Source organism: Zootoca vivipara, chromosome 11 (assembly GCF_963506605.1).
Source record: "Zootoca vivipara chromosome 11, rZooViv1.1, whole genome shotgun sequence".
Lineage (NCBI taxonomy): Eukaryota > Metazoa > Chordata > Lepidosauria > Squamata > Lacertidae > Zootoca > Zootoca vivipara.
The window spans coordinates 6,689,917-6,704,728 of NC_083286.1; the positions used below are offsets into that span (position 1 = coordinate 6,689,917).

The window sequence follows — 14,812 nt, forward strand, 5'->3', positions numbered from 1 at the left end:
AGGCTATTTATTTATTTATTTATTTATTTATTTAAAATAGTTCTATCACACTTTTCTTTGCACAGAAAGAAATGCAGCTAACATGAAAATCATTATTTCTTTATTTTAAAAAAAATTAACCAGGGTAAGTCGGTGGGTGCACATGCGTGTGTGTGTGTGTAAATTAATATAATTAATATAATATAATATAATATAATATAATATAATATAATATAATATAATATAATATAATATAATATAATATAAATCTGAGTGCATCAACAGAGAAAGACTTTTCCTTTGTTGAAGCCAAATGTTGGTTTGGAAGAAAGTAGGAGCTCTGTATGGGGCAGGCTCATAGGGGTCTAGATAGCTTTTCCATTCCTCACATTTCTTCTACACATACTTTTAAATAAAGAATAAAATATGAATTAAGTCAAACACTTAGGAAAAACTAATATAATATCTCTTTGCTGAATCAAAATTGGGTTTTTTTTGTAAAGTTCCTCATTCAGATGACAATTTAGTAGCTGTCAGGTCATGCAGCACTTCAACATTTTTATTGATTCTTTTAATGGAGTCCAGATCAGGCACAAAGTGGCAACCGTATAAATGAAGTATCTTCAGTCTGGAAAAAAAATTGTAGATAGTTCATTCACTTATTTTACTAATCATCTGGCAGCCACAGAATAAGTCCCTGAAAATGTGTTGCTTCCTTTTACAAAATGCCAGAGGGCCTTTCCTATAAGATGCTCTGCAGACAGTAGGATGAACGTGCATTACGTGCGCCACCGAAGCCTCTACCAAATAGCTGTTGACTTTCTGAGAGTTTATAGAGTTTTATCATCTGTTAATGGGTTTATCTTAATTGGGGTGGTGACAGAATGAGTAGACCACAGGCTTTTCATGCCAAAGGTCCAGGTTCAATCCTCAGCATCTCTAGGTACAGCTGAAAAAGACCCATGAAAAGCTGTGGCCAGTCTGTGTACATGTCCCTTCTCTAACCTGATGCCCTCTAGATGTTTTGTACTGCAACTCCCATCGTCCCTGATCACTGGCTGGAGCTGATGGAGGTTGTAGCCCAAAACATCTAGAGAGCACCCGGTTGAGAAAGGCTGCTGTACTGAGTCAGAACGACCAACAGTCTGGTTTGATATAAGGCATATGGTATGTTCTTAACAGCTAGGCATATTTTCCTGATGGACTAGGATTCTGCCTTCACTGGGTAATAAAACTGACAGAGCTGGGAGAGACGGCAGAGGCACAGCTTGAAGCCAGTTTGGCAGTTATGAATTTGGAAAGAGAAAACTAAATGGAAGCAGAAGGGAGGAGGCAAACTCTCTTTCTTCCCTAACATCATAAATGTTTAAAAGGTGTTTCCTACTTCACAGAGCAAGCCCACTATCTCTGGAGAAACAAATGTGTTAACTCCTTGCAAATCCAGTGACAGGAGCCCGAAATATTCCTGCTTGAAGGCTGCAAGCACTTTTTGGAATTCTCAACCTATCACCTTGAGAGATGTCAAACAATATCCACAAGAAAACAAAAATTTGATTGTCATTCTTGATTCTTGTTGCCAGGTCTCCTTTTGTACTAACAGCTCTTCTTCCGTTGGTAATAAAAACTTACTTGAAGCACTGAAAAAAGTAAGAGGTGTATTTCTTCAACTGAATAATATCAAAACCACCTACATTGTCCTGATCCCCAGCCAGCCAGCAAATAGCCGAACAGCAGTATCGAGTGGGAAAAAGAAAAAAAAGGCAGGAGAGCATTATGGTATCTCTAAAGCAGGCACGTCCAATAGGTAGATCGTGATCTACCGGTAGATCACTGGACGTCTGTGGTAGATCACTGGTGGATCACTGGCTCCCCTCAAAGAAGCTCAACAACTTTGACTACCCCAAAAAAGCTCAACAACTTTGACCTGAAACCCCCCCCCCCCAAACCGGGCTTTCCTCCCTAAAAAAAAGCTCAACAACCTGAACCCCCCAAAATGGGGTAGATCACTGCGTCCTTTTAACTCTGTGAGTAGATTGCAGTCCCTTGGGAGTTGGCCAGCCCTGCTCTAAAGAATTTGTTAAATGAGGAAATGTTTAATGGAGGTTTCACCATTCATTTACCTCAAAGGAGACTAAGGTTACTCACACTACAAAATAAAACAAACAATAAAGGTCTGGAATGCAATATGACACTACACTCACTGCCTTTAATCTTAACTACAGGGCATTAAAATCATTCTGCAGACACATGAATTCTTCCTGATGCAGGTTTGAGTAAACTGAACATTGTTTTGGATCCTTCCTTTGACCATGCCTCTCCCTCAAGCAACTTCACATTTGTTTGAATGCATGAAATGGGCCCCTGCATGCATATGGCCATACACAGCCTGGGAAGTCCAATTGTATGGGGTTCCTGCTTACATGAACATAAAGGGGCACAAAGCCCTAGGGGTGCATTACATCTCCACCGCCTGCTCATATTGTCACTGAAAATGACAGCTAAAGATGGATCAAAAGATCATCAAATCTAGCATTCTGTTTCTGACAGCAGTATCTGGCGACCAGTGGGGCATGAATCTGATAGCACTACTGGTGCCCCACATCAACTGGTATTCATTCTGCCTCTGCACATGGAGGTTCCATTTACCCGTTATGGCAAACAAATGGAACCTATAATAAAACAGTGCAATGGCTTTCTGCTCCAGTCAAGTCATGCCCTCCTCCAGGATACTCCATCCTACTCTCCAAATACTTAAACCTTTCCTCATAATTTAGTTCCAGGAGGGTTCTATTGTTGATCCCTTTACTATTAAGTCAACAAAATCATCAATACCTGGATTTTATTAGAGGAAGTCACACTCACCTTTTGCAATTTTTGCATAATTTCACAACTGCATCCAGGGAGATATTCTTGCAGAAACTCAGCTTCACACATTCCAAAGTCCTGAAGCAGAAGCTAGCCAACAGGGAAACCCTGAAGCTCATAAACAAGACACAAGCTACAAGTTAAGTTCTGCTTTTGAAGTAAGATTTGAAAAGCAATTTTGCTCTATGAACTCGGATTAAGTACACAGCACATTCTAAACCATCAAAGGTCACCTATTCCTGATACTCACAGCACTAGGTGAAATGGCTATTTCATGCTTTAAAGATCAGCTACTTATTTGCAAGATGATTCAGCCATTTTGGGGGTATATGCATTCTATATAGGATGTGATGCATTTGCATTCCTTAAAACAGCAACAAAAGGCTTTGATGTAGAAGAAGCCACATTTCACATTTTATTTACTTTGTTTCATGCTTCTCCATAAAGTATTTATTTTGCCGTTCACTTCTGAAGGTTACATACAAGAGAGGCTAGCTTCTATACCAGGGTTACCAACCTTTATGGACCAGTAGGTACATTTTGAATTTTGGGAGAGTGTTGTGGGTGCCAGTCACAAAATAGTTGCCATGGGGGGGGGCATGGTATAACACAGAAGGATGCATGTGGGGGGGGGGGGTTGTTAAGGTTTATTTTTGTCATTATTATGCATTTTGTGTTTTTTGTATCCTGTATTTTTACATTGAGAAATGTCCTGAGATTTACAGATGAGATTTAATAAATTAATAAAAAAATAATATGATTCAAGCATTTCAGAGCCTGTTGCTACAAGATACTGATCTGCGTGCAGCCAGTGGGAGTGGAGGGCAATGCAATCAAGAAAGGCCATCAATATTATTACAGCCATTTATCTGAAAGTGCTACAGTCTGAATAACTACAAGGAGGACATGTTCCAGTGCTGTGACATTTAAATCCACTTAGTTCGTAGAAGAAAAATAGTTATATGAGAAGCAGCTGTAAACATTTCTGAAAATAATGGAATCAAAAAGTTAAACAGAGCAGACCAATCAGATGATACCCGGATAGTCCAGCAGTACTAGACTGCATCTAAAGAACATAAAGCACTCACAATTATATAGCTGTTGCCATAGCTACCTAGGAAACAGTCTTGATGCTCTGCAAATCAGAATGGGAAATTGAAGGGTTCGGGGAAAAGCTCTTAGGTTATTTTGTCTACTCTCCACTCTGGATCTTAATTAGCAGATCCTCAGCTTCTGGGAGTGAAAATCCAGTCATGATGAAAAGGGAGATTACAAATTGCACCTACTGGTAACAACTGGAGCTTAGTAGCCGATGATGCACACCAGGTTACTTTAGCAGCAACAACCACCACTCTCCTTTTTAAATGTAGATAATAAACTAATCAGAAATAGTCTTTATGCTCTACAACAGCCATATGATAGCCTGTGTCAGTAGCACCAGGTACGTAGCCTGAAAGAGTGATAGTGAAACTCCAAATTTTGCCTGAAAATAAATCAGTTCAAACCACAAATTTGGAGCCGAACTGTCCCGCCCTGCCTCATTCCCCAGGCAGTCTGCAGCAAACATGGGTGTTAGGAGGGCAGCTCCACCGTACCATTACTGGCTGCTACTGTTTGAAGGTCAGATTACATTTTTATTGCATATTTCCTTGAACACGTCACTTGCAAAATGTCCTCAAACACCCTACCCTCTTTTGCTGGTTGCAGTGGAACTTAAATCAAGGAAAGAAAGCTTCCGGCATCTCCCCGCCAAAGCTTGAACTCCGATGTCAGTGATCTCTTTACAGCCACTAACATCCAGGTACCTGCAGCAATTTTTAAAAAAGAAAGAAAAAACCAACATCCATATATATAGCAACCAGCTGATTATGTAGATCAGAGGTAAGTGTTTTAAGTAGTTACGGCAGCTCCATTTAGTACATGGTTGATGTTTATGATCCAACCCCATAGCAGACTAAACTAGCAAATATACATAGAAGGATGGGTGCAGCTTACTGATTGTGTCATGACGTTGTGTCAGGGCAGTTCCTGACAATATTTATAAGTGGTTACAGAGGAATAACTTGAGCTTCCCCTTTTAACACTTTCCCAGGTAAGATGGGAAGCAGGAATTTGCACACCTCTTCAGCAGATGTGCCCAGAGCTCACACATTTCACCAAAGAGGAGATTCACAAGTTCATGTTTCCTGTGTCACCACTTGTAACACTGAAAATTATTTTTATAGTACGAAACTCTCATTTCTTGCAAAAAGGAAATGGGGGGAAAGAAAGTTAAAAGAGAAAGTTATATTAAAGTACATTTGTTTCATTTGTGGTCATTGAACAAGCAAATCTCCAAACTTGGCTTTTGATTCTCTTGTCTGCAGTATTAAACAATTTCATATCACAAGGTAAAATTATAAAGCTGTAATAAAACACTCTGCTGTAAAGCATCTTGTAAATAATCCATAATGATTTTGGAAAAACTTTCAACTTTATCTCTGCCACATGGTATGTTGGGCAACTAATTAACCAATTAGGAGATGATGCATAAAATAATTATGATGGTGTGTCTTCAGTCCAAATAAATATATTGAATGAGTTATCAAATAAGAGCACTGTATAAAATAAAACAATGAAATATGAGTACAAGCCAGTTTTATCCACCCTTCAAACTTATCATCATGAACTCATGAAATCAAAGGCAATCTAAGAATACAACTGGTCGTCAGTCAGGAAAAAGCCAATATTTCAAGGATTAAGTGGTAATAATGCTGACAAAATTTCATGCTACTCAAATAACTAACTCTGTTTTAGAAGCAAGATAAATGGATCCTTAAAAAGTCATTCCATACACACCAATCACTGTCTTTGGGCTTTCCAAAGACTTCCATTATTGGGGAATCACCTTTCACCAAAGTAAGTGGAGGAATGGTGTAATGCCCCCATTGAGAATGGGTTTTGTTATCATATGCTCCATCCCAATCTCTCACACAAATTTCCCTTGTTAGGCCCCAGCTGCACTACATTAAATAATGCTGGGAACTGCAGTGCAGATTTCACTCTCAAGTAGCACTCCAATTTGAATACTATAATGAGATTTCTTTTTTGAAAGCTAGCATTTAGAATCTAAGATGCCCTGAACTACTTTTTTAAAATCATTAATAATTGTATATTGCCATGCATTTCCAAGTGTCATGTGATGAGGTACCAAATGTTCAGTGTTTTGCTTGGCTACTACAGAATTGCATGCTTCTCTGTAAAATGAATATTTTGATTTTACGATTGCACTTTGAGTGTCTATGGCATCCACCACAAACACTGAATCATGCCATGCTTTTGTAAGCAGGAACACCACATCACCCAAAGGGTTAAAAATGACTGTGAGATTTTTAAAAAAACCTGAGAACAATAATGATGCAGCCAGGACAGGACTTTGCAGGAGAGGTCTGGAGCCTCAGACAGCAAAGTGAGTAGGAGGAACGCCCAAATGCAGCAGGGCTGACTTACTACATTAAAAAAAGAAGTGAAGTAGTACGCAGTATTATAAAAGAGTACTTTATTAGACTATTAAGTCTGGTGTGTTGGTGGCCTGTAAGACCTTTAAGTCCAGAGTTGAAAGGTTGCTTGCACAATTGAATAACAAATGCATTTACAATAGCTAGCCTTCAAACATACCTGATTGTTGGTAAGCCAACGCTGATTTCTAAAAGGCTTATATCGGTTACTTGGGAGCATGAATTGAGAACCAAACATTCCAGTTTAGGGCATTTCTTCACAATTAAATGTACAACATGATCCCTCACCTGCAGCCCAACAGGAGAGAGAAAAAGGAAACACAACAATTTGGGTAGCACTCTCCATCTAGTGCAGCTCTACAACGTTATTGCCACTGTCATGCAGGCCTCTCTATTGCAGTTTCAACCAATTGAAAAGGAAGGAATGCATCAATATATAATAGTCACAGGCCAGCAGACTGGCCAGTTGGCTATGCTAGTTGTGACAGTCTTATCAACCACAGCAGTCCTACGCAAAACAAGAGGCACTTTCCCCGAGTTGCTTCAAGATTTGTTCTGCTGTGAAATAAAAACCACCTACTCAAAAAACGTACTAGCATAAGATGGCAAAATAGCAGCTGTTAAAAAAATAAATACTGAGAATGCACAATATGGCAATAAACTTCTATATAGCTCACTGCTGTTTTTCTCCTCCACAGTTCTGACACAATTACAGACAACATTATATATATATATATATATATATATTGTGAGGGACGAGGGATACAGGGAAGTCCCTCCCATCTTAAGTTCCAGCCCATCCCCAAGCGCGGGAGAGAGTAAGGAGAGCTCTGCCTCCAGCGGAGAGTCAGGAAGTGGTGTCCGAGGCTCAGGCAAGGTTGTGGAGCCCAGGCCGCAGGTGGGACAGGAAGTTGGACGCACAGGGGGGAGGCCAATTCCCCCAACTCCCGAATTGCGACGCAAACGTAGGGGGAAGAGGTTGGGTCTGCCAAAGCTGTGGTGCTGGAAGAAAACGCGCCAATCGCCATTCGGGAGTTCAGACACCTCACCTTAAGGATGCATTTTTACTGCTCTGAACACTGTAAATAATCAGCACTTAATAAAAACCTTAAAAGACCATGCTGGAGTCGTTACTCTAGAGTAGCCATACCAGGCCCTCTGACAGCAACTCCCGAATCTTTTTTTTGGCTACTTTGGAGTGCAGCGATGAGCGCTCAAGAGGCTGAGCATTGGAGGCTGGAGGCCGAAGCAGCGAAGCAGGAGCTGCAGAACCTCACAGCGCACGCACAGCAGCAATTGCATGCCGCTCAGGAGGAAGCGCGAGGGGCGCAGGAGGAGCTGAACAAGCTGGTGGACCAGGTGAGGACAAAAGAGGAGACTGAGAAACAGCTAAGGGTGATGGTTTTGGACCTACAGAAAAAGTTGGAAGAGGAGAAAGCCGCTAGAGGTGGGGGGGTGCCCCAGCCGCAGCTAGTCCAAGTGAGAAGGGGACAGAGCCTAGTCACCAAGTTTAGCGGCGACCCTAGGGAGTACCTAGGATTCGAGACAGAAATAAATTATGCGCTGGAATTGCATGCAGCAGAATTCCCAGATGACGCGCACAGAGTCTCCTTTATCATAGAGCATTTGACGGGGGCCGCCCGAGAATGGGTAAGACCGCTCATCGCGCAAAAAAATCCTTGCATGAAGAACGCAAAATTATTTCTAGAAGCTTTAAAAATAATGTATGCTAGTGACAGTGAAATGGAGGCCACTAAAGAGGAGCTTCATAACTTAACACAAGGAAAATCGACAGTTAGGGACTACTGGGCGAGATTCACCATGCTGGTGCACAAACTGGGGTGGGATCTGCAAAGTGAGCCAGTGAAATCAGCCTTCTACATGGGTTTGCACGCAGACGTTAAGGATGAGCTGGCAAGAGGTCCCAAACCGCGAACTATGGATGAGTTAAGCAAAGCGGCGCTAGCGGTGGGGGTGAGACAGGAATCCAGATGGAATGACAAACAAGCGACGCGCGCAGCAAAACCTTGGTTCCCACGCTCCCAGGACAGACCACATCACCAAACCCCACCCCAGGGCCCGCCCCCACACCCGCCCAGGCCAAGCCCAGAGCCGGAACCGATGGAGATCGGAGGAGCGCGCGCGCGGGCTTTTCAAACCCCGGCGGCGCCAAGACGCAAGGAGGGAAGAGGCGGGAATTGCTTTCTCTGCAACTCCCCCCGGCATCGCGTCAGAGACTGCCCTCAGCGCAGAGAGTGGCAAGGAAAGGCGGGAACGGTTGTACCTTCCCCAGCTGACGCAGCACCACAGCAGGGAAACGAGACAGCCTGGCCGCAGGAGACAAGGGGGAGCGGCCAGGCACAGTCAGCAGACAACAGCCCCCGCCCGCCCACCCGCACAGAGAGGAGCACAGCCAGCCCACCCCTCCCAGAGCAGGAGTGGTTCTAGAAGTCACGCTCACGCTCCCAAATGGCTATCCCCTGACAGTCCTCGCCTTAATTGACAGTGGTGCCTCAGCCAACTTCTTCTCGAGAAACTTTGCGGAAGAGCACCAGATCCAACTTCTGCAGCTGGATTTTCCCCTGCACGTGGCCACCATTGACGGCAGAGAGCTGCTGGGAGGGGCCATCACGCATCAAACCCCCCCATGAGAATGACGGTGGGAAGGCACTCAGAGACACTGGCTTTCAACGTCACAACCATCTCAGACCCCCCCATCGTCTTGGGCATGAGCTGGCTGACGCGCCACGACCCCTCCATAAGTTGGCACCAGAGATGCATCACTTTTGGATCGGACTTTTGTCTGGAACATTGCATGCAGCACCAACCAGGGGAGGGGCCTCCGATAGCCACGGTGGCCACCATGCACGTCAAGGGGGGTGAGGCAATACCCAAGCCGTACTGGGACCTGCAGGAGGTCTTCAGCGAAGCGGAGTCCGACCACCTACCCCCACACAGACCTTTTGACTGCCAGATCAACCTGGTGCCGGGGGCAACTATACCCCCAGCCAAGCTGTACGCCATGTCAGACCAGGAACTGGAGGATCTGCGCGCTTTCATCGACAAGAACCTCAAGCGGGGGTTCATCAGAGAAAGCAAGGCAGCAGGGGGCAGCCCGGTCTTCTGGGTGGACAAGAAAGACACGCAACAGCGCCGTCTGGTGGTGGATTTTAGACGGCTAAATTCGGTGACAGAGCCAGTGGCTTTCCCCATGCCCAGAGTGGATGATCTCCTGACAGCGGCACGCAGGGGCAAGATCTTCACCAAGCTCGACCTAAGAGGGGCGTACAACTTGATTAGGATCCGGGAGGGTGATGAATGGAAAACCACGATGTTCACGCCTCTGGGCTCTTTTGAATATCTGGTGATGCCCTTCGGGTTGCAAGGGGGCTCAGCATGCTTCCAGGCCTTCATGCACCACGTCCTGGGGTCCCTCCTCTTCAAGAACTGCTTGGTCTTTCTGGATGACATCCTTATCTACTCCAATGACCCAGTGCAGCATGTGAAGGATGTCAGGGAGGTGTTGCAGCGCCTGAAGGACAACCACCTGTATGTGAAGCTGGAGAAGTGCAAGTTTCACACCAAAGAAGTGGACTTCCTAGGCTACAAGCTGTCAGACAAGGGGCTGGCGATGGACAAGGACAAGGTGCAGGCCATCCTGGACTGGCACAGCCCCAGGACGCGCAAAGATGCCCAACGCCTACTAGGCTTCGCGAACTTCTACAGGAAGTTCATCAAGAACTTCTCTCGCGTCACGGCTCCTATCACCGACTGCCTGAGAGGCAAGCAGAAGTTCCGGTGGACACCAGAGGCGCAAGCAGCGTTCGACAGCCTCAAGAGGGTATTCGCTTCAGACCAGCACCTGTTCCACGTGGTGCAGGATGCGCCCCTACGCCTGGAGACAGATGCTTCGGACAAGGCTCTGGGAGCGATTCTGTTGCAACTGGACGCCAACAGAGAGTGGAGACCCTGTGCCTTCTTCTCCAGGAAGCTGACCCAGCCGGAACGCAACTACACAGTGTTTGACAGGGAACTTCTCGCGATCCACGCTGCGTTCCAGCACTGGCGACACTTCCTGGTGGGCGCCAAGCACCCCATCCAGGTGTGCACAGACCACAAGAACCTGGAGTTCTGGAGAACTGCCAGGGTGCTCAACCAGCGGCAGATACGGTGGGCAGAGTTCTTCTCGAACTTCAACTTCTCCATCCACTACATCCCGGGAGAGCAGAATGTCAGGGCGGATGCCCTCTCCCGCAAGCCAGAGTACATGGAGGAGGAGTTGCCACCGGCACCCAGGCATATTTTCCCCCCATCAGCATGGTCCTGCGGAGCAGCAGTGGTGAGCGAGGCAGAACTCACAGCACTGACAGCAGCTGATGAATTTGCCACCCGCATCTTCAGAGAACTGAGAGGGGGGGGGAGCAGGCCAAATACTTTGAGGAAAGGAGGGGTTTGCTTTTTTACAAGGGAGCCCTGTACCTGCCAACCAAACAGCTGAGAGGTAAGGCCCTCAAGCAGATGCACGACAACCCAACGGCGGGTCATTTTGGAAGGGACAAAACCACTCACCTAGTCATGAGACACTTCTGGTGGCCAGGGGTGCGGGAGGATGTTCGGGATTATGTAAGGGGATGTGACACCTGCCAGCGAGCAAAGGTGGTCAGAGCGCCACCAGCAGGTTTGCTGGAGCCCTTAGCCACACCGCACAGGCCGTGGGAAGTAGTGTCCATGGACTTCATCACAGACCTGCCGTCGTCCAGGGGCAAGACCGCAGTGTTGGTGGTGGTGGACCTCATGTCCAAAATGTGCCATTTTATACCGTGTGCCAGGGCGGTCTCGGCAGAAGAGACGGCCAAACTGTTTGTTGACCACGTATTCAGACTGCATGGATTGCCTTTAAGGGTTATTTCGGATCGTGGCCGCCAATTTGTTTCCAGGTTCTGGCGGCGGCTCATGAACCTCCTGCAGGTGGAGGTCAGCTTGTCGACGGCTAGGCACCCGCAAACCAATGGACAGGCGGAGCGGGTCAACGCCATTCTGCAGCAGTACCTGAGATGTTACGTCAGCCAGAGGCAAACGGACTGGGTGGATCGCCTGCCACTGGCAGAATTTGCCTACAACAATGCGGTGCACGTCTCCACAGGGGTGTCGCCCTTTAAGGCCAACTACGGGCGCGACCTCAGATCTTTCCCGGAGAGGGAGGGGGAGGAGGAGGAAGAGGGCCCACAGGCAGAGGATTGGGCAGAGGACCTGGAGACGGTGCACCAGCAGCTCAGAGAACACTTGGAGAGGGCCAAGGAAGCGTACAAGAAGGGGGCAGATCGCCACAGGCGACCGGGAGAGGTCATCAGGGTGGGGGACAAGGTTTGGTTATCCTCGGAAGGTCTTCCCACCAGGGGGCGATGCAAGAAGTTAGCACCCAGGAGGCTGGGCCCCTTCACAGTCACGCAACAGGTCAACCCGGTAGCCTTCAGGCTAGCACTGCCGGAGGACATGAGAGTGCACCCAGTGTTTCATAGATCGCTGCTGTCGCCGTACAGGGAAAGTACCAGGTTCAGGGACAGCGATCAGCCTCCAGAGGGAGGGAGGGAGACGGGAGACGCCCGACAGCTCAATGAGGCAACTGAGATTTTAGACTCAAGGAGAGGGGTGAGAGGACTGGAGTACCTGATAGCATGGGAGGACACTCCGCCGTCCCACAATGAGTGGATACCGGCCACAGAAGTACCTGAGGAATTTTTAGTGGAAGAGTTCCACGCCCTGTTCCCCCACAGGCCCAAGCCCTGGCACATGGAAAGGGAGGGAGAGGGGGAGGGGCAGGAGGAAGGGATAGCAGGCAGCAGCTCTCCATGGAGATGGGAAGCGGAATTTGAGGACACGGAAGAAGAGGTGTGGGTTTCACCGAGGTCAACGACGTCAGAGGCAGGAGAGGACTGGCAGAACATTTTTACTCCCACCAGCTCTGACGCCACTGACTTCTTGGGATTCCCGTCTTCTCAGGGGGAAGGAGAAAGATCGCAGGATTGGGGGGAAATTTTTACACCCACAGGCTCGGATGCCACAGACTTCTTGGGGTTTCACTCGTCCCCAGCAAGCGGAGAGCCACTAGGAAGGGGGGGAGAGGAGCCTGGGAGGGGGATGGATGTGAGGGACGAGGGATACAGGGAAGTCCCTCCCATCTTAAGTTCCAGCCCATCCCCAAGCGCGGGAGAGAGTAAGGAGAGCTCTGCCTCCAGCGGAGAGTCAGGAAGTGGTGTCCGAGGCTCAGGCAAGGTTGTGGAGCCCAGGCCGCAGGTGGGACAGGAAGTTGGACGCACAGGGGGGAGGCCAATTCCCCCAACTCCCGAATTGCGACGCAAACGTAGGGGGAAGAGGTTGGGTCTGCCAAAGCTGTGGTGCTGGAAGAAAACGCGCCAATCGCCATTCGGGAGTTCAGACACCTCACCTTAAGGATGCATTTTTACTGCTCTGAACACTGTAAATAATCAGCACTTAATAAAAACCTTAAAAGACCATGCTGGAGTCGTTACTCTAGAGTAGCCATACCAGGCCCTCTGACATATATATATATATATATACACACACACACACACACACACACACACACACACACATCAACATGACTTTTGCATTATAGTAATACAGAAATAATTGCATTATGGAAAATACAGAAATAATTATAATAAACCACCGCATCTATCTTCCCTCTGTAGCTGCTTCAGCAGACGGAGCCCTCATGCTGGAAATACTTCATTCATCAGCAGGCAAGTTAAATGCAATTAGCCTAATTTGCACTCCATGCGCATGAACATGGTTGATGCTATATCACAGTTGGACAATATGCTGTATTTAATAATAAATCAGTGTTGTGCTGGAATTAACTCAACTTGTGACAAACTTTGATTTAAACCATTCACAGTTTGCCACAAGCAAATTTTAGTCACTGCTGAATATAGTCACAAGCATAATTCCAATGAAAACTGTTATATTCCATTTGTGGCCATATTTTTTTAACTCACCCTCTCCACCCACCTTGCTATCACCATTTTCTAACTTAACTTCACAACACTGAAAACTAGAACTTTTTAAAAAAAAGTGCTAAGTGGATTTCCAGATTTCCAGTAAGAACTTGTAACCTGTACACCTTTGAATTCATGAATACCCATCATTCATGTCTTTCTTTTGCCCACACTCAGCACATACATAACAATTTATTCCACACAAATGAAGACAGGGGGACAAGGGGGGGGGGAGAAACTGCTTACCATATTGAGCCCTGTAAGGTTAACACTAGTTAGCTTTTTCATAGAGTTTACAACTTTCACCAAGCACTCCTCAGTAATCTTGTGAATTCTGCCAATGTTCAGCACCTCTAGATCTGGACACTTCACAGCCACGGATCTCAAGCATTTGTCAGTAAGAGCATGGCATCCAAATATTTCCAGCTTCTTAAGGCTAGAAAAGACACAATAGAGAAAAGTAACATGGTTTTCTAATATTATCAATTCAATGATCATTAAAACCACCACTGTTTAATAAACTTGTCCAGAATGTTTATACTGTATATTTTAAAAAAATAAGGATACCTATGCTTATCATAACTGTATTGATTCCACAACTCCAACATGAAACAGCTTAAGGAAGTAATTGATAAAATTACTGAGTTAATGAAATTGTATCTCCAGTGCTCTAAATAGGTTCATTTGAGCAATTTCACAAATTGGAAATGCTATAAAAAGAATAACGCTGTGTTCACACCAAGATCAGCAACATCAGCTATTACTTTTTTGATGCCATAAAATATTGCAAGTGATTGGTTGTCAACAGGTTTTTGTTTTTATTTACCCCAGAGAGGTTAAATCCAGATTAAATGGGTGGGGGGAGAATACACCCTGACATTTTGATGCCAACAACATTGTGTGGCTACTTTAAAAAAACAAAAAACAAAAATGTATCTGTGGGATATCCTGCAATAAACAACTTCCTGGAAGGGCCCAAAGTTTGAATCAGCTTTTCACCAGAGAGAAATCCATGTAGTCTATACCCACAAAGGAAGTTAAAAATATTTTTCATAAAGTGAAAACCTAAGGAAACTCTGGGAAAACAATAGAAATAAAAACGAATGTGTGACAGCAAATCAGGCAGGCGACGTTCTGATTTATTTATCAGTAGCTCCTGGCTGTGTTGCTCCTGCCATGTCTTAAGCGGCTCTGTTATATTTTCCTGCATTATCGCAGATGTCTTCGCAGTCATACTTGCACTCTGTGCTGAATGAAACACAAATTCATTGTATGCTTTTATTGCACTCAGCTGGAGTATTCCATATCATTAAAGTGCATCTGCCATGTGTAAACACATCAGCAAGAAGCATCATCACACTCTGCTGTGCTCTGAAATTTTGCAAAAAAAAAGATAAAGAACAGTCAAATTATGATGGGGAAAGAAGCCCAGTCATGGTATGAGGGCATCTT

At 45.7% G+C, this 14,812-nt stretch overlaps 1 protein-coding gene across 4 annotated transcripts in view; it reads right to left on the minus strand.

Annotated features, from left to right (window-relative positions):
• Positions 1–211: 211 nt before the first annotated feature.
• The window catches only part of LOC118076759 (uncharacterized), a 49,649-nt gene continuing 35,048 nt past the window's right edge, over positions 212–14,812 (minus strand). Inside the window, exons 11-15 of one of the 4 annotated variants that reach the window (XM_035099743.2) lie at positions 13,607–13,796; positions 6,502–6,629; positions 4,533–4,649; positions 2,842–2,952; positions 212–1,616 (exon numbers count right to left, since the gene is read on the minus strand). In XM_035099743.2, coding sequence (XP_034955634.1) covers positions 1,478–1,616; positions 2,842–2,952; positions 4,533–4,649; positions 6,502–6,629; positions 13,607–13,796 — 685 coding nt within the window. In that variant the 3' untranslated portion in view covers positions 212–1,477. The other 3 variants (XM_035099745.2, XM_035099744.2, XM_060280075.1) reach the window with 3 other exon arrangements.